The 26,603-nt window shown below is 41.1% G+C and overlaps 1 protein-coding gene across 1 annotated transcript in view; it reads right to left on the bottom strand.

Moving 5' to 3' along the window:
• The window catches only part of CSMD1 (CUB and Sushi multiple domains 1), a 1,741,289-nt gene that overhangs the window by 117,736 nt on the left and 1,596,950 nt on the right, over window positions 1-26,603 (bottom strand). The window contains exons 42-44 of the mRNA XM_060001344.1: window positions 10,477-10,665; window positions 2,326-2,503; window positions 255-400 (exon numbers count right to left, since the gene is read on the bottom strand). Coding sequence (XP_059857327.1) covers window positions 255-400; window positions 2,326-2,503; window positions 10,477-10,665 — 513 coding nt within the window. The remainder of the gene's footprint in view (window positions 1-254; window positions 401-2,325; window positions 2,504-10,476; window positions 10,666-26,603) is intronic.

Here is a 26,603-nt window from a genome sequence, read left to right on the forward strand (position 1 = left end):
CGTATCAGAGTTTCACATACAATACACTTATCTTGGAGTAAATCCAGGCTTACTACAAAAGAGATGGGAAATAATAAATACATCAGGAAGAAAAAAGGGTCATGGGAACCTCTGGCATGAAATGCGAGAAAATCCTATTGGTTCTCGGTTGGCAGAATCAAGGAACTTTAGATGGAAACAAGGTTTATGTCGACGCTATGAGAAGAATCAACTGGAATTCTTTGCCTTCATCAACAGAGCAAAAGTACACTGACCATGAAAATTGAGGACAAAGAAACCTCCATTTGAAAAGTCGCTGTGAAACTTCAGCAGGACTTGATTGGTGGAACTGTACGCTGTTTCCAGGGCTGTGTTCCCACTGAAAACTCCCAGCTGAGGCGAATTCTGATCGGGACCATCCCTAGGAAAGAGAAGGGGAGTCATCGGAAGAGGAAGTTCCTAGTTACAGCTTAGATTAACAACCAGTCGGGCTCCATCTCGGTGAAAGACGATGGTCTGACCCCAGGATCCATCTGAAAAGTCTGGTCTTCAAACCAGAAGCTCGGGCTCACTTGTTCCTTCCACAGCTGACCTTTTCTGAGGCATTTCTGAGACCAGGTCACGTTTATTCTAGTGATGGCAATGCCATTTATCAGCTTCTTCTCAAATGCTCACATTTTAAAGTCTAAATTCAGGGTGTCTCTTTAATCACAGGTGAGATTTATGGAGCTCTTGCTACTGAATTGAAATATTTTAAAAAACTGAATAAAATATTGCTGTCTTCTAGATACCGTGTTTAGAAATATCAAGATATTTAACATTCACAGTTGATGGGACTCCAGTCTGTCTGTCTCACGCACATTCGGACAACAGGGGCTCATTCCGCTGTTGTTCCCTGATGAAGATTTTCCTGCTACCTCCTAAATCTACCAGTTAATCCGAGCAGACCTGCTGATATTATCATGTGGATCTTCATTTGGTGTTGTCTGTTTTGCTTTGCTTCTGAAATGGCAGCTTCATGTGGTCAGTTTAACCTTTCAAGTCGTCCATTCCCCCTCATTCTCATGACCGGGATGCCCCTCCCTGTCAGGCTTATTTCTACAGCCTCAAAGGCTTCTTGGACTCTTCTCCCTTCTCGGCCAGCTGACATGCTTCCCACACAATGAGACTGCGTATTCTGAAACCAGGATCTGGTCTTGTAATTCTCCTTCTTATAACCCTAAGGTGAATCCTTGTTGCTCTAGGATGAAGCCTGAAACCCTTAACATGATTTATGAGGTTCTGTATGGTCCACCCTGCTTACCTGGCCAGGTCACCTCTTCTCTCTGGGCTCTCAGGAGACTTCAGCCACTACATACCTGGTGTCTCCCAACGCCTGCAACTCTCCCTGTTCTCTTGCCTTACAGATTTTCCAATAAATTGAACAACCACTACATTTACAACAACTTTGCCAACATACACACACACACACCACACACACACAACCTTGTTAAGTGTGATTACTCCTTGAGTTTTCAGGGCAGTTTCTTCCAAAAGCACATCCTGGCTCTTCAACTCTGGGTCGTGCCCCGACAGTATGCTCTACCTTTTCTACCATGGTTTGACAGAGAAATTGTCATTCCCATTTCCCCCATAAACTCTAACCTCCAAACGCAAAGGTAGGAATAGTCATTCCCATAGATAGGAACATTTAGTCAAGGAGAGTTTAAGTCACTTATCCAGACCACGTGGCTCATTCGATAGGGAGCCAGGGCTACATCCCCATTTAGTATCCCCTACACAGCACATGGGAGGGCGGTTCTGCAAGGTTTATAAAGCATGGAGAGAAAGCTGTGTGTAATCATTTCTGCAATCATTTCTAGAAGCATCAAATTCTTATAATGGCAAAGGATCCTATCAGCTTTTCTTTCAGGAAAAACAGCCATCACACTTAAAAATGAAAAATAAAACAGGGAATTCCCTGGTGGTCCAGTGGTTAGGACTCCGTGCTTTCACTGCTGAGGGTCCCGGGCTCAACCCCTGGTTGGGGAACTCAGATCCCACAAGCTGCGTGGTGCAGTCAAAAAAATAAATAAATAAAAATTGAAACAGAAAACAAAAATGAAAAATAAAATAATCATGGGATAGTCTCCTATATCGAGAGTAATCCTGAATACATCTACCATGTAGTAAAACTCAAACACAGTACCTAAGGTTTCTTCTCTGTAACTCTAGATTTACTTGGTAACTTTCCTTTTTGATATTTACCTAACTACTCCATTTCTAAATAGATTTAAGTGACCCGTCAGTGGTTACAAGAATGGTTTATCACAACGACAGATGGTGTTTCAGGGAAGGTTCTCATACCAAACAGCGATGTAGTCGTTGACAGCTTCAGTCTGCAGCAAGGTGAAGTTGATGTAGACGCCATGACCGGGCGGCACCATGATGAGCCAGACACAGTCCTTCAGAATGGGGTACTCGTCCGGAAACCCAGGGGAATAGATGGTCCCGTTCTGAGATGTCACGTTATACCCGCAAGGAGCTGAGAAGGAAGTAAGAAAAATCAAGCCCACACAGTCCACTTACAAAGGATACAGTGAAATGTTTCTCAGTCTCTAAGGTCCCTCAGGCAAAATTTGCCTTCTAAGAAATAATTGTGAAATATCTCTCAGGAAGTACTTTGTCAAAATAATCCCCCTAAAGTCTTAAAACCTTGGAAGAATTATACTTCTTAGCTACGTTATCTAGGTTTCATTTAATATATTCTCCAAACATTCAAAATACCCTTAGGATAAAGTCATTTCCACATAATTAAAAAGAAAGAAAAAACCCTTAGTCAGTTGTCTCCTGTGACTGAGATGATAATCCGTTGGACCATCTGATGCAAAAGGGATGTTGAAATTATGCATAAATATTTAACTGAAAGACAATTTTTTTTTTTGTTTCAAGTGAGATTTGTAAAGCCTATTTAAACTGTCTAAAAGAGAAGCATCTAAGTCTATTTGCCTTGAAACAAAGATATAATCAATTCTCCTCAGATCTACACCTGGCGAAATGAGATAAAATTACGTAAGTGGTATTTTATAGAAGCACTCCCATATCTCACCAGCTATCAATGATGTGAAGAATCCCAATACTCAAAGAGTCCATTTTTATTTTACTTAATAAAGGGATCATCACTGTTGCCATGGAAATTATTTTATTTTATGGAAAAATGAAATGACCATACATGAGCAGAAAATCTGAGACGTATTCTTTAATTTAGATTGTAGAATAATACATCAAAGTCATAGACAAGTAAAACTAAAAGCCAATAGATGCTATAAGAGTGTCTGTTACTAACAGGAATCTTGTGAGGCTTTCAAATATTTGCCACAAAAGTCATAAAATTTAGGTGGAGTGAATAAGCTGAAATACATTCTTATTAAAAGTTCAAAAACAATTCAAAATGATGACTGATGAAATAACATGAAGCACTATATGACACATCAACTATACAGATGCACCCTGATTTCAAAGGGGTTAGAAAATGTACCAGTGTCAAGTAGATTGAATCAGCCCGAGTTTGGGGTAAATTCATTAGAAGGGGCTGTGGAGAACATTTTACAAGTTTTATAGCATAATTATAAGTGGGGTTTGGAGTCAGACAGACCTTGACGTGTAACCTAGCAAAACAAAGTATACAGATACTTATAATCTTTAAAATAGGGCCAGAAACCACGTTGCAGTCACAACAAGCTACGGTGTACCCTGAAGATGCCATACTTTTTCTCAGCTGCAAACGTCAGGCCCTTGTCCACCTGCACGAAAAGCCCACATGCTTTTCTCCTACTTTGCTGCCCAGTGAACTGGTATCTTCCTTCAAAACTCAAATGTCACCACCCCCTGAAAGTCTCTCCTGGTGGCTTGGGCTCCAAGTGGCCATGGTCTACAGTTCACGGCCAGCTGTTCTTCACCATTAGACTAATGTCAGCAGGTGGGAATCAGGGACTATGTCCCCACCCCCACCCAACCTCCTTGCATTAATCCTATTGCTGGGCTCGGATCTCAATAAACATGGACAACAAATAACTGAGAGACTGAAAATGAGTGAGACAATGAATAGAAAACACTTTAAAAATAAGTGTGTTGACAGCAACATCCTTTTTGACTCACCTCCTAGAGAAATGAAAATAAAAGCAAAAATAAACAAATGGGACCTAATGAAACTTAAAAGCTTTTGCACAGCAAAGGAAACCATAAACAAGACAAAAAGACAACCCTCAGAATGGGAGAAAATATTTGCAAACGAAGCAACTGACAAAGGATTAATCTCCAAAACGTACAAGCAGCTCATGCAGCTCAATATCAAAAAAACAAACAACCCAACCCAAAAATGGGCAGAAGACCTAGATAGACATTTCTCCAAAGAAGACATACAGATGGCCAACAAACACATGAAAGGATGCTCAATGTCACTAATCATTAGAGAAATGCAAATCAAAACTACAATGAGGTATCACCTCACACCAGTCAGAATGGCCATCATTTAAAAATCTACAAACAACAAATGCTGGAGAGGGTGTGAAGAAAAGGGAACCCTCTTGCACAGTTGGTGGGAATGTAAATTGATACAGCCACTGTGGAGAACAGTATGGGCGTTCCTCAAAAAACTAAAAATAGAAGTACCATACGACCCAGCAATCTCACTACTGGGCATATACCCTGAGAAAATCATAATTCAAAAAGAGTCATATACCACAATGTTCATTGCAGCTCTATTTACAATAGGCAGTCATGGAAGCAACCTAAGTGTCCACTGACAGATGAATGGATAAAGGAGATGTGGCACATACATACAATGGAATATTACTCAGCCATAAAAAGAAATGAAATTGAGTTATTTGTAGTGAGGTGGATGGACCTAGAGTCTGTCATACAGAATGAAGTAAGTCAAAAAGAAAAAAACAAATACCATATGCTAACACGTATATATGGAATCTAAAAAAATAATGGCTCTGAAGAACCTAGGGGCAGGACAGGAATAAAGATGCAGACGTAGAGAATGGACTTGAGGACACAGGGAGGGGGAAGGTTAAGCTGGGACAAGTGAGAGAGTGGCATGGATATATATACACTACCAAATGTAAATTAGATAGCTAGTGGGAAGCAGCCACATAGCACGGGGAGATCACCTCGGGTGCTTTGTGTCCACCTAAAGGGGTGGGATAGGAAGGGTGGGAGGGAGATGCATGAGGGTGGAGATATGGGGATATATGCACACGTATAGCTGATTCACTTTGTTATACAGCAGAAACTAACACACCATTGTAAAGCAATTATACTCCAATAAAGATGTTAAAAAAAAAATGTGTGTTGAAGCCATTGGGCTGACCTACCTGATGTGTGACTTGAGGTTAATCATTTGGTATTGATTTATAGCTCTAAGGTTTCCCTTTAGCATTCTGACTCTTTAATTTGCATCTAAAACCACACTATTTGGAGTAGTACTCTTCCCATTGGGGGGAAGAAAACAAAACAACAAACAAACAAAAAGCACGGTGCCCACCTCTTAAAGGTCAAAATAAATGATATGGTTATTTTCTTGGTAAAACACATTCTGACATTATGTCACTTAATATATTTGCCATGATTTACCTATGATATTCAAATAACAAATCCTTTCACTCATGTGTTCAATGAGTGTTTATTGAGAGTCTATTATGTACCAGACAGTGGGGCTGGAGCTGGGGATACAGCAAAGACCCACAGACACCCCATCCCTGCCCTTGCAGACCTCACTGCACACTATGTAGTGATGAGGAAAGATGTTAAAAGCTAAATAAGTATAACATTCAACTTGGGTAATAATACTGTCAATGCACACATAACGTTTTCTCAAGGCAAAATCCTGCTGTGTGGCCTGTAGTGAGAAAACTTACGGCCCTACAACAGTGAGTCAAAGCTGCATCTCCATTTTCTCTGGCCTGTCCAGGATCTCTTCCCAGAGGCTCTCCCCTCACCTTAGTGGCACCAAAGGTGTATTTTGAGTTCCATGTGTGAGCAGCATCTCAGGTGAACTCTGAAGCAACAGTGAACCTGTGATCTAGCCCACATGAAATGCATCCACCCCCATGCTCTCCCTGATGGTGAGATTCAAAGAAGACCCTCCAGTGGAGATGAATCACAACCCCGGGGTGGAGCATCCAGTCACTGGAGGGGTCCCTGTACCACAGCCAACCACCTATCTGCCAAGCAGCCTGGTCCCAGCGGGAGGGGCAGGCAACCCACCAGCCAGGAGAGAGACCATCGGGGTATCGTGCACTGCACTTCGCAACTGGGAGTGATACAGATGCCGCACTCCCCTCCACCCCAGGGGCCAGAGTCAACACACACGTATCCGTCTATGTATCCAGGAGCATACACTGAGGCAGCACGGCTTATAAGAAGAAATACATGCAGTTCTGGCCTTCTTCCCTGTTCTTGGCACAGAACTCCTAAAACCCTCAGAATTTCCAAAGTGATGAAGATCAACCTGTCTTTTATTATTCATAACAGGCCCCTTCCAGCCACACCTGAGTTTATGTTAATGCGGTGATTTGGAAAGCTCTGAAGCCTGGGGGCTGGTTGCCCGGGGAACCAACCTGTGACTGGAGGTTCAGCCCCACCTCCACCTCTGGGAAGGAAAGAGGAAGGGGGGTCGACTTAATCTCCAACCTAAGGGCCCAGGATTTAATCAATCGTGCCTACGTGATGAATCCTCCTTTAGAGAAAAGAAAGGAGGGGTGGTCCAGAGAGGTTCCGGTTGGTGGAGGGTGGAGCTGTGGGAGGTGGGACGGAGCACCTGGACAGGGCTGCAGGCCCCCTCATCTCTTCTACCTGGCTGTTCCCGGGCTATATCCTTGGTATTGATAATTAGTTACCTAGTAAGTAAAATGTTCAGTGGCTCCAGCCAATTAATCCAACAGGAGGAGGGAACTATGGGAATCTGCAGTCTATCAGAAGTACAGGTGACAACCTGGATTTGCATCTGAAGTTGGGGCAGGGAGGGGGGGCAGTCTTGTGGGACTGAGTCTGTAACCTGGGGATCTGAAGCCGTCACCAGGGAGACAGCATCAGAACTGAGTTCCCGTGTAGGACATCCGTCTGGTGTCACAGAATTGCTTGCTTAGGAAGAGCTCACACACTGGTGGCCAGAAGTGTCAGAAGTGGGAGTACTGCATGTAACTCTTTACACATACATCTATGTTAAGAATAAAAAGCTTAGTTTGGGAGGAAGGATTGCTGTGAGAAGCATAGCCAATCAAAGTCCTCAAGTTATTTCTGTATGTATTTCTCCAGAGGAAAATAAGTACATACAAATGATTAAGCTGTCTATTTCCATCAAGTTCTAGAGACAGCTTAGATATACTGAATATGATGGAGGTGAGGCATCACCTGAATGTCTCAGCAGATATGGATTATTACCACGATGTTAAAACTTTTTAAAAAGACCTTAGAAATATATCTACATAAATATTTCAGTGTTAAAGAATTAATTAGGTCAACAAAATACTTTAAATTTTGCACTATATGTCTAAGTGTAGATGCATATTTAATTATGAAATTACATTTAGTAAATTAATAAGCCACAGCCTTCTTAACCATATTTTAACAAGTATAACCCATTTTTAAAAATTGAGACTTCTTAAGTTATGGTAAAAATAATGGCTTAAATTTCTCAGGTCACTTTCAGAGATATACTTTCATTTATTTATTATAATAAGATCACACTTGTAGTCCAGATTTTTTTCAGATAAATTCAGAATATACTAATTTTACATAACAGATTCTTATGCAAATTAGCAGCATATTCATACAAACCAATTTAATATACACTTGTGAAGCTTGATGGCTTAAGATTTAAAATTCTTGGATCTTAATTGTCTGAATTGCTCAGTTTTTAATAAAGATGCCCAGAACTTGTTCAAAGTATCTTTTTTTTTTTTTTTTTCCCTAAGATTCTTCTGAAGTGTACAGGGCTGGACCTTTGAAGAGTGTTTTTCAGTACACTTGCCCTGTATACCAAGCATAAATCTGAAATGATAAACCACTCTGTGTTAATAGGATACATTTTAGGTGAGGATATTGGATAATCAGAGCGTCTGCTGGTGTCCCGTGAGGGGCCTAACTGTAGTTTACTTGAATCCTGATAGGCATCTGAACAGCCCACCATTCTCAGGAAATAGGACACTTTTTTATTTAACTTTTTGGAAATGCAACCTTTTCTAGATAAAATAACTTTTGCTTTAAAATAACACCCCCCAGTTATTTTTTTACAATTTAATCTAATATGGAAGACATTAAAAACATCTTGGAACACTTGCTTTACAATATAAGAATTTTACATGGATCTTATGTTTTGATTTTTTATTCTGTCTATGACATTATAGGTATGAAGAGAGACATAATGGCAAAAGTATCTAGTAGTAAAGAATCTGACCTTACCTAAAGAAAGGTCTGGCATTTGCCCTGGATTCTGGGAGTTAATTTTTCGCCATACCTGATAGGAGTGTCTTTGTTTCTCCTGGGGGCCTGGCCACATCCCTTAGTCTTAGGATGGGGCTGGCCTGCCAGAAAGTCCAGCCCTGCGATTTAGGGCGGGGCCTTTGGGTCACAGGATATCAGCTGGTCTGGAAACTGATTATCAACCACTAGATAAGCAATCATCAGTGATGCCTACATGAAGGAGACCCAATAAAAACTCTGGGCACTAAGGCTCAGCTGAGCTGCCCAGGGCGGACGTTCTCCATGCATATTGTCACAAGTCATTTCTGAGGGTGAGGCACCCCCTACATTCCACCCTGTGCATCACTCTCTTGGATGATTTTAATGTCTTTTTCCTGTTATAAACGACAGTCTTGAGTATAATAGCTTATTGAGTTCTGTGAGTCCTACTAGTAAATTAGCCACGCTTCAGGGTGGCTTGGGGGCAGTCCTGGAACTTTCACGAGGTACCAGGAGTCTTGGGCTGTCTTGGATGTCTGGAGGATTTTAGCTTCATGGTTTGGCCAACTCTGGGTAGCATTATACATCATATATCATCCAAAAAGATGTATCTTGTTATCTTCACACTGACAAAATAATTCTAAGCCAGCAATTATTTCCATGTTGGAAAGCTGGATTTGAAAAAGCAATGAAATCTAATTAAATACATAATTCTATTTTTTTATATCGAGCCAAGGAATCTCCTATTTACGTATGAATTCAAAGGATTCCGGCAAAAATTGCAAGTAAAAAGGGCTTTCAATCCTGACAATTCAAAGTAATTTATATATATAAATATATGAATTTTTAAATGGTGAGTAGTACAAAAAGTTTTTAAAGTGTGTTAATAAAAAATACCAGATATGCTACTGCTATTCTTAGTTTTAGAAAATAATTTAAAATGCTATTTTACGTTACTATATTTGTAGTCAACTAAAATAACTATTTTTTTAAAAAATACAGTGAATATTTTTCTCTTATAGCTGTTTATATAATGAAAAAGAATGGAAAAGTACAGGTGAAAAATGTGATTTAAAAAGTCTACCAATTTGCTTTTATTTTTTTTACTTCTTCAGTAGAAATTCAAACACAGACAGATGCCTTCCCCTTTTTGCCCCTGGGATATAAGTATTTAGCATTTCAAAAGTCCACAGAGTTGGTAATTTCATTATTTTTTATTCAGAGGTACTGTATTTATAATGTTAGAACATTAGGTTTATGGTAACTTTTCTATTTCATATGCTTTCTTCATAAACAAAGTACTTGATCTATTTAACTTAATATTGTAAAAATTTCAGAGTCATCATAAAAATTAGATAGCCAAACAGAAGCTTTAAAGAAGTGATTTCTGCTCAGACTAGGGATATTCACTGAAACCAGATCTGACCTTCATGCACCAGTAAAGGACCCTACTTAATTTTTTCCTAAGATTGCTCCTGCACTATGTCTTTGCTCACACTACTGCTTCTATCTGAGATCGTCTCTCCCTCTGAGTAGCAAAATAGTACGTGTCCTTCAAGGCCAACTACAAAAATAAAGTCAGTTTTCTGAAATACAAAATCAATATATGATCATTATAAAAGTTAAACAATAGAAAATATCTAGGGTGAAATAGAGTACTATTTTCCCCTCTAATCCAGCAATTTGGTGGAACTACTGTAAAACTAAGCACTGCTCTAGTCATAAAGATTTCCCAAGCAAACACCATCTTCTGTATTTGTAACTCATCAAAATGCTCTTTGTGCCTGATTTTGCATAATAAATATTCATGTTTATTGTTCTGTTACCCTTGTAGTTTCCTTGAGGGCAAGACCTATTCTTTTTTTTTTTTTACCTTACTGGCATATGATACATTCCTGAAATACTAAGTAGAATGAGTTTAACATAATAGATTCCCAATAAAAATTTGTTGAACAAATTAATGAATTCTCAAATACATTCACTTAATATTTCAGGCACCATTATACACATGAAAACTTAAATCGTTTCCAAGAAAAGTGATTAACCTACCATCACACCTTGGAAAAGGGTAGTTCCAGTTCCTGTTGATCCCATGCTGACAGGTGAGGACTCGGTGGCCGATTAAAATGTACCCAGGATAACACTCAAAAGATACTGACTGCCCCACACTGTAGTCCGAGTTGATCATATACCCATTCTGAAAAGGCGGCGGGTCTGGGCAGTTCTGTAATCCATAGGCTGGAACAGACAGACAGAGCCCAGCTCAGGAATAGCAAGTGCAATTTGTCTGGAATTAGAGGAGGGATATGATGGCGTGCAGCTTCTTAGAGTGAACTTTTTAGACATGAGTTTTAAACAAGGTCTTTACTAAGATGCCCATTACCATCCTAAGTTAAAACAGTAATTATTAGTAGTAGTAGAATTATAACAATTTGCATTTAATGAACACTTACTGTATGCTTTAGAAGTTACATAGCCCATACCAAAAATAAATTTGACAATGCTTACCTTGGAAAAAAAATGTATGTGGGGAATTTAATGAAAAAAAGAAATATAGATGATAATAAAAAATGCCTTTGTAAAGAACATCAGGTGAACACGGACCTAAACGGTTTTCTTCTAATTTAAAAGAAAACTATCCTAGCACTCCTTTCTAAGTGTTTCTAATTAGGAAACAGGTTGCTGTTTTGTTGAGTTCAGTTAATGTTCAGTGCAAATAAAATAAAGAAATCCATTTCGTTTTCTTAACTTTCTCCTTAAAAAGAAGTGTAGAATCATTACGCTAGCCATTACGATCTATCAGTACAATCTCTTTATAATACATTGTTTATTGTGGTTTATCACTATATCACTAAGTCTTTTGTGTTCCCTAAAATAAACTCTAGATAGGTTGGTGGATAATAAATGTTTGCAGACTGTGTAATTCAGAAATGTACACATAAATCAGTGAGAGTTAACAAATGCATAATTAGGTGTAATCTCCTGATATTGAAAGCAGCTCTTCTGCCCCTTTCCTGTTTGCTCATTTCTGTTCCCCTCTAACCTGATTATAGGAATGAGATCACTAGGCAACTGAACATAACTCCTGACTTACGCTCTCATGCATGCACACCATGCCTTGCCTAACCTGTTGATTCTTTTCCTAGATTAAAACAGGTAAGAATGAGGAATTAAGCAGTTAAAGAATGACTAACTCTCCACCCCCCAAGGGCCCCCTTAGCAATCCTGCAGGCAGGTCATGCAGACGAGAAAACATCTGAAGAGAGAGTCAGCCGGTCTGCACGTAATGGACAGTGATGCAGAACCCAACCTCCTGCCTGATGACTCACTGAGATTCTCCCCCTGCCCTTTTCCCTTTAAAAACTGTTATGACGGAGTAGAATCTTGGGAGTTGGTCTTGGGACACGAGTCCACCTTCTCCCCAGATTGCCGGCTTCTCTGATTAAAGCACCTTTCCTTTCTACTGACACTTGCCTCTTGATTATTGGCCTTTGAGTGGCGAGCAGCCAAACCTGAGTTTGGTAACAATATCGAATCTTAAAGCTAAATCAGCCGCCTTGTCAACAGCTTCTTACCTGCTCTGGTAGGAGGGTCATGCATACTTCAGAGAAGTGGAATCTCACCAGGTCATCATCTAGTGTTTATTTATTTTATTTATTTATTTTTAATTTAATTTAATTTTTTTATACAGCCGGTGCTCATTAGGCATCAATTTCATACACATCAGCGTATACATGTCAATCCCAATCGCCCAATTCATCACACCACCCCCACCCCCCCGCTTTCCCCCCTTGGTGTCCATACGTTTGTCCTCTACATCTGTGTCTCAATTTCTGCCCTGCAAACTGGTTCATCTGTACCAGTTCATCTGTACCATTTTTCTAGGTTCCATATATACGCGTTAATATAAGGTATTTGTTTTTCTCTTTCTGACTTACTTCACTCTGTATGACAGTCTCTAGATCCATCCACGTCTCAACAAATGACCCAATTTCATTCCTTTTTATGGCTGGGTAATATTCCATTGTATATACATACCACATCTTCTTTATCCATTCGTCTGTCGATGGGCATTTAGGTTGCTTCCATGACCTGGCTATCGTAAATAGTGCTGCAATGAACACTGGGGTGCATGTGTCTTTTTGAATTATGGTTTTCTCTGGGTATATGCCCAGTAGTGGGATTGCTGGATCATATGGTAATTCTATTTTTAGTTTTTTAAGGATCATCTAGTGTTTAGACTCTGCTCTTATACATAAAGGGGCTGGGAGCTCACTACTGACACAGTAATAAAGCCACTCTATGAAGAACCAACACAGGAGGAACTGTAGCTCAGCTTCTCCCTGTGATGCATTCCTGCTGCAAACAGACCCGTGCACGATCCCAGCACCATTGTTCTCACAGTCAACTGAAAATGGAATAATAATGTAAAGGATGCAAGTGACTGCCATGGAGGTCCTTCACGTGGCGAATAAAGTAAAATAAACATTTTCATTGTATATATAATTAGTTTAACCAGGTGATTACTATTGGTGATTTTAAATAAATCCTGAAAAATTATATGATCTATGATTTGTGCCAGGCATTTCCCAGAGTTTTAGACTTAATGTTTCTGTACTTAGAACCTGGAATAAAGAGGGGGTGAAAGAGGATGCTGGTAATAAGATGAAAGGGACAACATCGTAGCCTGTGTGATAGCTGATGGACATGTGAACGTGTGTGCAATGGAGCACTATTTAAGCAGATTGTTAAGACTGGAACACATGGAGTACGTGGCTTGGAAACTCTCAGGTTAGACTTCACGGGCAGGTAAGGGTTAGACTATGAACTGGCCTCTTTTCATGGTACAAGGATTGGATAGTTCCATAAAGATACTCCGGGGGCCACATGGAAAGATACCAACCAGGTCGTATTACAAGTGCACTTGCAATGTGAGAGATCAGCGTAGCTGCTGTTTGGCGTTTGGGGTTTCTCTTAATTAACATTTGCCAAATGTTAAACTTTGCTATAGAGGATTACTATTAATAGCTTTTTCTTAATGAATAAACTACTGAAATGGTATTTTTTTCTTTAAAGTAACAATATGCAATGCCAATGAGTCAACTGGGTAAATCATTTATGGCAATGTGATTTGCCATAAAATTTTGGGAAAGCAATTTGAACAGAGCCATAAAGAATCAGTTTTTTAAACATTTAACCTAGTAATACCATTTACAGAAATCTCTACTATGAAAATAATTTCAAAGAAAAAGCCAAATCTTTAAATATGTTCATTGCATCATTACTTACACTATAGTAATCTAAATGTCTAAACAAATAAATTATGATATTTTGACTCATAAATACTGAAGAGGTAAGATGTTGTAATGTCATATCTTCCAATAGCCACAGAAATACACACATATACATATAGATATATGCAGTCGTATATGTATATATATATTTATTCATTTATATTTCCAATAAAGATACTGCACAGCTCACAGCAAGATACTACGGTTAAACCCTGACTATAGTTAGCAGGTTAAAAATTCCTTAATTTCAGTATCTTATATTTGCAATTGTATACGTCTCTGGACAAGAGTCAGATAAGCAGTTGAAGAGTGATTGGGAGCAAGAAAGCAGAAAGCAGAGGATGCAGCGGTGGCCAAGGTCTGGGAGCATCTTGACATAGTTCCTGGCACTGGCTCCTCCAGGGTCCAGAACCAAGTAGAACCTGGAGGTAGAAGAGCCCTCAGGGTGGGAGTGGGAGCCTCTCTCTAAGGGAGGCCCTGGACCCTCCATACTAACTCATAGCCACACACGCATGCACACCCACGCACGCACACACGCACACGCACCCCCCCCCCACACACACACCTCTCTCCTCCTTCCCCATAATGTGCCTCTCTCCCTGGCCCACTTGGCAATCACACAGCAAGGCTGCCTGCCTCTCCCAAGGACCACCCCACTCGGAAGGCCATGAAGCAGCCTTTTCCTGAAAGCCAGGCCTGGCAAATATCCACAGTGCATGGTTTCCCTCCTCGCAATATTGCTGTTTGAGTTAAAGTCACCTTACAGACCTGTGCTCAGAAAAAGAACAGAGACTCCCATGCTGCATTTCAACTATTAGCCAGTTTCCTCCTTTATTATACTCTTTTCAACTGAAATCAGCCACTTGTTCTCATTCTTGTTTTGCTTGAAATACAATAAGTTCTGTTGGAGAAATGAGGCCTCTAATACATCAAATATAGCTGCTAATGATAAAACTTAAAAAGTAAATATCAAAAACGGATTGCCAGTTTCCACGGGACGAAAATCAAATTAAACCATGTTCAACATCACCCTGCCCTCCCTGAAAGATTCTGTTCATGCTCTAGCGGTGCCCTTAGGGTATCAATACAAGAACCAATTATCACAGTACATTATAAAGGAGGTAACGGTAACAGAGATTCCTGATGAACAGTCACGTGAAACAGCATTTAGGACAGAATCACACACACACATGCTCCACACGTTCATCACACACACTAATAATATGTCACACAATGCATTTCCCTACATGTGTTATGTGGTTTGTGGCATAATTTAAGACCGGCATTCAAGGTCTCTTTAGGGCTTTATAAAGCCAGCCTATTTCTACCCGTCATCTAAACTCTGTGAAAGGGACTGAGATAGAAATTTCAGGGTTGCCTTTCTAAGTCCAACAGCTCTATGTTACCCTTGATTAAAAGAAAAAATGTTTTTTCTTTCTTTTTTTAATGGCACTAATGCAGTTGTCCTGTATAGGAATTAAAGGGTAAAAGAGAGAGAGAGAATGCCAGCCCAGGTAGGCAGGACTATAGTTTTTATTACCTATTCATTTATTGAGTAAGATAAAAATCATGTATTGAGTGTCTAATAGGTTATAAATACTAGTTACAAATGGAAACTAGACAGAAATGGGTCCTGCTCTCATGAAACTTACATTCTATTTAGGGAAACAGACACAAATAAATCAATACGTTGGTAATTATGTAAAACAATTGTACAATTGTAAGTTGTGTAAACTATTATTAAAAAAATAAACAAGGACTGAAATAAAGGGGAAAAAAGCCCAGGATGAAAGTAAGTGAGGGTGATCAAAAACTGCTTCCTTGAACAATTAATGCTGAAATTGAGATCTGAGTGGGGAGAAGATGCAAGTCAGGCAATGCCCAAGAAAGGGAGACTCTTCAGCAGAGGGAACAGGAAGGAAGTCAGTTCTCTGAGATAAGGTGGGGAGCTCCAGAAGAGGAGCTCCAGAGGCCGTCCTCCCAGAGCCCCTGCCCCTGTTCATGGTCTACAGCTTTTACAAGGGGAGAACCTAGTAGTGAAATGTGCCAAGCCACAGGAGAGGCATTAGGACATGTGTGCAAATGGACAGCGACATGTTTTTAAAAGCCAGGACCCATTCTTTATCACATAAGTCACATCTGCCAGGCACAAGACGTAATACAAAACCCACAGCTCATTTCAGAGTTTTCTTAAGAATTTACAATCCCAATTAAACTTGTTTTCAATTGTGAATTATATACTAAGTATAAATATCAGTGACACTATTTTTAGGTCTTTGTTCTAAATCTCTTATTTAATGGAGTCCTTCACTATTTAAATATCAATATCAATATTCCCAAATTTTCAACTAAGTCATAAGTCACATTCTCTTTTTATAAAAAATGTCTTCCCAAAGTTTGACTCATGGTCACTTACACAGTGATACATGCATTGATCTACAGGACTATTAGGTGTCTGAATTAAAGTAACTAAAAAGAAGTAATAAAAATAATTCTTTAGTATGCAAAAAATAGATGAGTTTTGGAAGGATTCCCATTGTGTGCTGCTTAGCACAGGTGCAGTAGATTTTTTATTACCTGCATTGTCGATGTCCATGTACCTCTGAATATCTGTGATGTGTCCATATACCTGGTTTCAGAGGTGGGACTTTAATTAATGTGACCTCTGGGTTTGAGAGTGAAGAATCGCTCAACCAAGTGTCAGACCCTCATCTAAGCACAGTTTTGTTCTTCTGTACTCATCACTCATGGTCATTAATTCCCATTCACTCACTTTAATAATATAACACATTTTAATTTGAGAAAAAAAAACAACTAAGAGAGAAAAAGAAAAGACCACTTCACTGGAATTTGATAAGGAAGCCACTTCTAGCATAAAGAGAAGTAAAAATCACCATTTTCAAACAAATTCTGTTTCAACTGAAGGACATAGAGTCCTTCATATATTTCATATATTTTCATATATTTCCATGTTTGACAACTCCTAAAGACTTTTTGAGGTGTTATCCAGTTGTTCTACAAGATCTGTTGTCAGATCTATCACTGAAAAGTTGAATTAGAAAGAGAATCATCAACCAACAGAGAAATAGGTTTTGAAGCACGTACAAGAGCCTGGAGGTCGTTTTGTAAAATAGTAGAGGCCCTGGGATGTGCTAGAAGGGAGCCCAGGGACTTGAGCTGGACCTGGGTCTCTCATCTAATGGATCTGGGATGCTGACCAAACCACTTCCACTCCAGAGGCTCATTTCTTCATTTATGAAAGGAGAATGAAGATACCTATCTTATTCACAAGAATTAACAGAGATAATAAACGCAATGAACATGGTTTGTATATACCAGTTCAGCAAGGTTAAGTCTTGACTGTAAGAAATGTCTGGTTTCTATGATGAAATTCCCTCACTCCAGGCAGAGCTCTTGAGCCACTTATCAGATGGGGGCAGACCAGCGGGGAGAAGCAACTTCTAATACGGGGATTGTGTGAAATACTTTAAGAAAACAGCCTCCTTACAGGGAGGAGAGACTGCAGTCTGCATCAACATCTACGCTGAATATGACCTCCAAGCCCTTTTCAAGTCCTCGGCTTCCTCTCAATGAAAAGATTAATCTGGTCATAGAAGTGGCTAAGGCTCGTATTGTAGTCAACGGAATTTCTCAAAGGCACACATACACAAGCTCACCAGTTTCCCAAAGTGGCTGTTATCATGGCTAGGATAACACATCACCTCCCTTTGTAACGATTGTCCACCTAAATGTTCTGTGTTCCTTATGTGAACACCTTGATCCCAGAACCTACTGATGACATCCACCTACATTAAGGTTGCAGCCAAACCCATGCCTTTCCCACTGCCCAAAGGCTCCCCTGCAGGACGGTTCACCAAATTGCTTGTTCACAGTTGCAACTACAATTGCGTCTTGTGCTTTGACCAACCAAGGATTAAGTGCCCAGGAATCCTTTTACATAATAGCCTTTACCTGGTGGAGAAACTTTTATTTCAACGCAAAGGAATTGTTGGACTCACTAAGACTACAGACTCACACATCAGACTCAGAATCCCTTCACTGCATCAGGAGCTTGGGGAGGACTGATGAAGAAGCACACGGCACATCTCAACTGGGATGTGGACACCTGAAGGCGCCGTCACCCAGGAGACACATCCACTGACATACCCGTCCAGGTGTGCCTTTGGTTCAGAGGAATAGCTCTCTTAAGGCAGAAAGTGGTTGAGATTGTTACTTTTACTTTCAGCAAACCCATAAAAGGAAAAGCAAATCCACACGACCTGCAGGGAGGAAACTGGACAGCTTTTAAGATTTGGACCCTAGTCTCCAAGAGTCTAGTCCATGAACCACATTGTAGGCACTTTTCCATCCTGAAAAAGGACACCCTGGAGGGGATGAGAATTGATGCAACTATGTATTACCCACTGTTTTAAGCATTTTTATGTGAAATAGGCTTCTTTATAAAGAGCCTCATGTTGAGCGCCTGATTCACTCATGCAGATGGTGGAAAAGGACAGAGGAAGCTCCCCGCCTTTATTCCTCAATGACTCAGAATATCACGTTAGAAGGAAAAAGAGCGACAGTCTTAGAGGCGTGTCAATTTCATGTATAAATTATGGTCGTATCTGTAAGGAACAGTGAGGGTGCTTACACAATCAGTTAGAATGAATTCTTCAGTTGCTCATTGCACATAAAGGCAGTTTAATTGCTTTTCCTCCTAAAGGGGAAAAAATTGGTATCCACAAACTATAGCCTATTTTCTCATAGATTCAATTCACTAAAAATGCAATGGTTTTGTGATTGTATGCATGAATAAGCAGACTTAACATATCCTACTATGTTGGCTTTTTTTTTTTAAGGTGCATAGCACATATAGCAAAAGGAAAAAGATGTTTTTACCACCTATGGTTGAAGCACTTAAAATTATCTTTAAGTTTTTGGCATTCAACAATTACGCTTTATAGTGTAAGAAAGATAAAGAAAGTAAGAGAGAGAAAGAAAGATAAGGGAGGGAGGAGGAGAGGAGGAAGGAAGGAAAGAAGGAAGGAAGGAAGGAAGGAGGGAAGGAAGAGAGGAAATAGGGAAAGAGGGAAAGAAGGAAGATAAATATTCAGCTTCGCCAAATGTCAAGTCACAAAAAACAAAAGGAAAAGAAAATCACTAAAAATCTTAATATGGCAACATTTCACAAATATGAAAAAAAAATCTCAGTACCAGTTAGCCCATACCTTATACTACAAGAATAAGATAACACACAGAATTTTCTCTTTCTTAGGAGAATCCTTTGTTTGGATCTGGGAAAATAACGATTATTCACATATATCAATCTCAAACGATATTTGCATCAAGTGTTTAAATTATAGGTGCTTGATGTGACAGCCTATGGAATCACGTAGTCATCTTTCTGATATCTATTACATTTTCTGACTGATATCTAATTAGTTGATAAATATCTTCGTCCTATCTCCCATCTTCCAGTTTTTGACTTAGAATTAGGGTACACGAACTCAATTTTATTTCACACAGTTCACCTTTCATTTCTCAAGTTCCGTGTAAGTCATTTAACTTCAAGACAGCTACATCTACTAGTAGCATTTTTGACCTTTATACGGTCATAAATAAATGAGAAGGCTTAGGAATAAGGGGTACAACACAGACATCATTGAGAATGACAAGAACTATCTGCATGATTTATGCATCTTCTTATGTGTTATTAATCATAAACTTAACTTATAAATCTCAGGTGGAACCTAGGAATTTTGATGTGACACACACACATCAGAGTTGTGTCACTTTGCCAACTTATAAATTTTATAAAATGACAAACTATCTAATTAAGTTTCATCCTTGTCAGGTAAGATACTCTGCAAGAAATCAGAATGCCTCATATTCGTGTTCTCCTTTTTTACTTAATTTATTTTTATATCTCTCAATTATAGCAAATTAACTGCCTACATAAAAATATATAGGGATTTTTCTTTTAAAAATGTGGATACTTAAATGTAGAGTCAGGTGTCAAGTAAATAAAACGTTTGCTCAACTAACCAGACGTCTGGCCTAGATGCGGACTCAACAAATTTGAATGCCCACCGGCCAGGCAGACAGTGTGGGATCACAGCTTGCAGGCAACTACAGGAGATTTCTGAAGTCAGTGCCTCTACACCCTGGAAGGGCCATCACTCTGACATTTCAGGGGACGGCTCCCGCCTGTCAATGTGGCCAAAAGTCATCCCTGATATTGCAACAGGAAAAGGGAAAGTAGATCTAGTAGATCTATGGGTCTTTCACCAATTATGTGAAATCTAATTCTAAATATTGACAATTTAAAAAATATTAATATTTTGCTAACCAATCACAGCAGCTTTATGATCTCTAGTCTGAATGATTCCTACACAGACTTTCTGTGGTATTGTTGTGCCCTTCCTTCCTTCCTTTTTTTTTTTTTTTAACATTCTTTTTGGAGTGAACTAATTGGTAGCTTTTGGAGCTATGTAGACATGGCCTTAGTAACCCTACCTGGAAAATATCGAGAAAGAAAACAAATTTACACTTTTTTGAACTGTGGCAGTTTAAAGCTACGTAAGATAAAATCTAGTTTCAAAACTACAGGGCAAACAGTACTAGCATGGGAATCTGTATTTGACTTTTGCAATGTCAATAAAGAAAGAAAAGTTAAAATTTTCAATATATTATTAAGAATATTCAAATTGGGGGAGACTTCTCAAAAGTTCTTGGGGTCAACTGAGATATACCACTTAATTGGCAGCTTACATGTAGGAGAAATAATTATGCTATACTTTTCTTATTGACTCAAATACTAAGGTCGTGTCAAACAGTGAAGACTACCATGTAATAACCAAGTTTAAAATGATGATCACGAATGAAATGCTCATATTTTAACAGAATACACTTCAATAAGAATAGGGAAGGGGGAGAGACCAGATGTACAGAAATATGAAAGAGCAGCATGGGGTTCACAATAATACCATTCAAATTCTAAGTTGATCTAAGAGCCAGATGAAGGTGACACAATGAAAGAAAGCTGTGTGGAAGCTGAGACCTGCATCTGTCCTGGACCCTCCTCGTTGGGTTTGTTGCTTTCTCTCCTCTCCTCCCTCCCCCTCCAACAATCCATTCTCTGCATTGCAGGGACTTATCTTCTGCTAATGTACTTCAATGACTTTACACTGCACCTGGAGACAACTCTGAATGTGTTACCACCCAACTCCCAAACAGCCTCCATCCTGCAAACCTCTCAGACCCTGTTCCTCTCAGCACTCCAGCTCTGTCCTCTCTGTTCTTTGAACATGGGAGCTCCTCTCTCCACCCGGACACACGTCCCTGCTCTTCACAGCCCCCGGCTCCTTCCCGTTCTTGTTCTTCAAGTCTCAGCCTCAGGGAGAGGCTCTGCCACCCACCACATCACCCTCATTATTTCCTCTGCAGTAGGTACCAAGCACACTGCCTCAGCCTGGGCACGTGGTCCCCATCCATGCCTGAAACTTTAAAATTGTCTCTTAAACGTGTTTTTTTACCTCCAGTCTCCCTCTTTTTGCCAAACCCATTTCTTGTCTGCTTGATAGTCCACAATGTATGTGGAGACTAAACTTTTAAAACATGAACATATGACTAATGCAATTTTCACTGCAATATACTGAGTGTTTGTGCCCCCAGATTTGTATGTTGAATCCTAGCTCCCAATGTGATGGTTTTGGAAGTGGCTCCTTTGGGAGGTGATAGGTCATGAGGGTGGAGCCCCATAAATGGGGTTAGTGCCCTTATAACGCAGGCCCCACAGAGCTCTCTCACCCTTTCTGCCAAGTGATGACAGAGTGAGAAGATGCTGTCTAGGAACCAGGAAGCGTGTCTTTGCCAGCATCTTGATCTTGGATTCACAGCCTCCAGAACTGTGAGCAACACATATCTGCTGTTTAAAAGTCACTCAGGCTATGGTATTCTGTTAAAGCAGCCTGAATGGACTAAGACAGCCATTTTTAAACCTTCAACAGTTTATTACCCACCAGCTTTCCTAAGAGTTTTAATATGAACTCCTTTAGCATTCTGGTGAAGTCCACTAACCTCAAACTAATATTTTAAATGCATAAACAAATACATCAGATTACAAAGGAAAAATTTACTTATGAAAGTGTGATGAAAGCCAGACTTGCGGTATAACTAGATGTGCTGTTATTTCACTAAATGGCAGGTGGCAAGTCTAATAACTAATGTCACTTCACAATATTGTATAGTAATATTTTGAGATATCTGCAATGATTGTAATAAAACATGGAATTATCTGTGATTTGGTGACAAAGCACAGGTTATGCTAATACTACATTCGCATCATTAGAGGTTAAGAGGAAAATATTAAAACTGTATTTTTACATTTATATAGAGATATTATGTATATTAATATTATATATAAATTATAATATCTGTATCTCATGGGGTAGATATTTACCATTCAAGTCATGGATCCCTTGAATTCTAGAACCATGGGCCTAGAGAATAAAATTCAACTTCTCAACGTGGGATGCAAATTATTTCACAATTGAATGTCCTCACCACATGGGCTCATTTACAAACGCGTCCTTCGCCTCTGACCTGGCCAGGCTTCATCCAGACTCTGCTGCTGATCTCCCTTTTCTTAGAGTGTTTATTTTAGAAAACTTGTCACTGTATATTTTCCCTCTGTCCCTTGGAGATGTATGTTAATCTTCGTAAAAGCCTCTTGTCAGTTTTACAGCCCAGGTGTGTTTTTCTCAAGGACCTGGGGACCGTCCCTCTGAAATGTGACATCAGGGGTGATAAGTACCCCCACTCTGCAGTTGCCCTGGAGGACAGGAGCTGAGCTTCAGTGGCTCCAAGCCCTGTAACTACATCTTGCCTGGGAGCTGACTGAAGGGTTATGGGATTCAGGCAAACCAAGAGGGCCAAGGCCCCACACTCCAGCTCTTAAAAAGTCTCCAGCCCTTAGCCTGTATTCATTTTAAAACCTACATTTGGAATAAACACCTTAAGGAACATTTATATATATATAAACAACACCCTTCGGAAGGACAGACCGTAACCCTGCATAAAGTCAGACTCAGGTGCAAAGAAATCCAGTCTTCAATCTCACCATCTCCGCAAACTCCTTGTGCCCCTTCTCAGGAATTCAGGCCCAAACTACCTTTTCCCCTTAAGGTTCTGATGGTGCAGCCGTGTGCCAGGATCTACTCTGGCCAGGCCTGAGTGGTCAAGAGACAGGCACTACAAATTGGTGATATTTGTGATTTCAGACATATGACAGGGACAGTAGAATAATTTAATTTGAGATTTGAGTGTTGTTTCTTATTTTATTTCTTTTGATGGTCACCTAATCATGTGGCAGGTGAATCTGTAAACTTACAAATTGGATTTTAAATCACCACTGGCAACTCTGATGGATGGAAACCAAGAGGGAGAAGCCCAGAGAAGAACACTGCTATGATCCTCACAAAAGCTTCTTTTTTAATTTTAAGAGAGATGAATCTGTATCTAGACAGATGAAGGGGAGCAGAATTTGCCACCCCAAAATATGTCTTTGGCAAGAGGATTATCTCGAGCTGGTTATTATTATTTTTTTAAGTTATTTTTTGGCTGCGTTGGGTCTTGGTTGCTGCACGGGCCTTCTCTAGCTGCATTGAGCGGAGGCTACTCTTCGTTGCGGTGCACGGGCTTCTCATTGCGGTGGCTTCTCTTGTTGCGGGGCACGGGCTGTAGGCGCACGGGCTTCAGTAGTTGTGGCATGCGGGCTCAGTAGTTGTAGCTCGCAGGCTCTAGAGTGCAGAGTCAGTAGTTGTGGCACACGGGCTTAGTTGCTCCGCGGCATGTGGGATCTTCCCGAACCAGGGATGGAACCCTGCATGTATCTGCATTGGCAGGCAGATTCTTAACCACTGTGCCACCAGGGAAGTCTCTGGTTATTTTTAAGAAACTGCAGAAATAGGGGAATCTCTGAAAACAGAGTAGAGGTAACCTGTTTATAAGAGACATTTATGAATACATTTATGAGGGAACACTCCCTTTGTAAGGGTGTCCTTTCTCTGTTCCAGAAAGAGAAAGATGGCTAAACCTCTAGCAACTTATCAATGGAGAAGAAAAAAGGCCTCAGTCTGCACAGCAACTGTAAGCCTGTCTCCTCTGCTTTGCTGCTCACCTCCCCTGACTGCCCCCAGCTTCTGGCTCTTCAGCTGGGGTGGTGTTTAAGGTGGTGGCTTGGGCCATGCTGGGGAGTTAATCAGGTTCCCTGGGAATCTCCCCTGTATGCAGCAGGCATACATGTTATTAACTTCTGATTTTCCACTGTTAATCTGCCTTTTTTTACAGGGGGTCTCAGCCAAGAACCTAGAAAAGCAGGGTCCCCTACACCAACATTTGTAGGAGAGGTAAAAATCTCAGTTCAGCATATGAATTTTCCCCAGTCCTTAAGAATGCATGACTTTGCATCTTCTCTGCCACCACCAGTCGGAGTGCACTTTTCGTTCTGGGCTCTCAGTGTTCTCTTTGGGTTCTTTCGCATATGAATTTTCCCCAGTCCTTAAGAATGCACAACTTTGCATCTTCTCCGCCACCACCAGTCAGAGCTCACTTTTCGCTCTGGGTTCCCAGTGTTCTCTTCGGGTTCTTTCGCAGATTTCATATGTTCCTTTCTGACTCTGGATAGAGAGTCAAGTGGAGTCACGTGCACAGGAGCAGTTTAGTTATCAGTAAACCTGTGTTAGCGTCAAGGCCCGGGTCGGAGCTCATGGATGGGATTCCTTTAACTAGTAAGGCTTCAGAATCCGAGCCCTCAGACCCTGCTTGGTTCTCTTCCCAATGACAATGTGAAAGTTCACCTGAGCTCAGGAATGCTAGAGAAAAGTTGAGGTGAGGAAACCCACCCCCTTCCCTAAGTCCTCTGTGTTTCAGGAAATGACTTAGTGCAAAGGACCACCTCCCCTCGGACTGAGACAAGAGTCAAGGTGCCCTTTGGTTACCTGTGACCGGACCTGACAAAATCCTCCAAATTCCCATGCTTTCCCTTTCAAAGGTTAGCTGAGCCGTTTGGTCCTCAGCAGTCAACTGGAACAAAACTCTTATAAACCAAACTTCAGTAACGCTTTTCTTCCCCCTAAACGTTGGCCCACCCTCAGGCTGGGCCACAGACAGGTTGGCCTCAGGGAAAGACCTGCTTTCACCCACATCCCCTCATGGCCCTCCTGGTCACCGCAGCCCCTACCCCCAGCTTCTTCTAGCTTTGTTTACTGCTCTCCATGAAGGAAAAGCCTTTTCCTAACCCTCGAGATGCTTGCTGATCTTATGGCTGTAGCCTTGTTTTCTCTACGGCAATAGACCTCTTCCCCTCTTGCAATAAATAATCTTCCCCAATAAAAGTCTCTTCTTACTAAATCTGAATTTGTTTTGCATTTGACACCAGTTATAGGAGCCTTTGGTGCTTCAGCCTCAGGTGGGAGAGAAGCCTCTCTGAGCAGCAGTGGAGAATCAGTCGTTTTAAGTTGGGACAGGGAGGGGAGGGCGGGCGGGAGGGGGCAGTTCACACACAGAGGTACCAGGAAGGACCGGATCCCAGAGGAGAATGCACCCACCGGCCGGGGCTTTCTGGCTGAAATGGGGTGGGGCTGGAGGCTGGAGGAGGGATGCAGTGGGAGCACAGGCAGAAGGAAGGGTCCGTGAGGGTCTGCAGAATGAGAGGCAATGGCAGCTGCCACAGGCTCAGTGCCCAGATGCTGAGACAAAGACCGATGGATGGACCCGTGGTCCCTCACTTGTGGGGGAGACGAGACGGCTGTTGACTCCATCAGGCCTGCTGAGTCCTTGTGTAGGTACTAGAAAGAGCTACATCCGTGTTTGCTCAATAAACCTTGGGGTATTTTGAGAACAAGCAGATGCAGGGGAAAACTCTAAAAACAGGGCACAGGGTCCCCTTTTGTAGAGGAAATTTACATTTACGAAGAAAATGTACATTTGCAGGGATTTCTCTCCTCTTTAAATCAGCACAACAAGCCTGACTCAGCAACCCTGGTGAACCACACATTTCCTGCTTTTCTCCCCATTGCCACCTCCCCTTCCTAGAAGCCCTAAACGCTTCTCCTTTGTTTTAGCCTCAGATGGTACCTAAACCCGAGTCCTAACCATTCCTTTGAGTGACTCACGTCTGGGTTCTTCCAGGTGTCTGTGTGTCCGAGTGACGGGCATGTTAATGAACTTGCGCTTGTTCTCCTCTTGCTAGTCTGTCTCTGGCCGGTCCCATCACCCCCAATGGAGAATCTCAGGTGACACAAAGAACTGCCGACTCGGCCGATCGTGTCACTAGGAGGGTGTTATAGGCAGATGCCTGCAGGTGGGCAGGAGAAGCGAGGAAGAGGGGGAGACGCTGGGAGAGCTGGGGTAGACCCTTCCTCCCAGAGGTTTCTTACAAAGTGGGAGCTGAAGGAAGATGCAGGTCATTAAAATTAAATATAAACAGGGGTGTGTGTGAGGGAGAGAGGAATTTGAGTATATTTGAAACACTAATGAGAAAGATCTGGTAGAGAAGTAGCAGCTGCAAATGCAGTAAAGGGAAGACGATTCCTGTCTTGACAGCCCTGACAGCGTAGAAAGAAACATTCTAGAGCCTAGAGCCCGGGAGGGGCTGCCTGGAAGCAGGGGGAGCATTCTCTTGTCTCCAAAAGGAGGACGAGCAGGGTTGCAGGCAGACCTCCGCGCTGGCCTGGGGGAAGCTGTCTCCCTTCTGCTGTGCGTGTGAGCCTTTCCAGGAGGAAGTGAGACCCTTGGCTGAGACGAAGGGGGATCGACGTGAGACAGAATGAAAGACACAGACGGACCTAGAGAAATCCTGGCAAGGTCTCCTGCTGTACT

Source organism: Delphinus delphis, chromosome 21 (assembly GCF_949987515.2).
Source record: "Delphinus delphis chromosome 21, mDelDel1.2, whole genome shotgun sequence".
Taxonomy (NCBI): domain Eukaryota; kingdom Metazoa; phylum Chordata; class Mammalia; order Artiodactyla; family Delphinidae; genus Delphinus; species Delphinus delphis.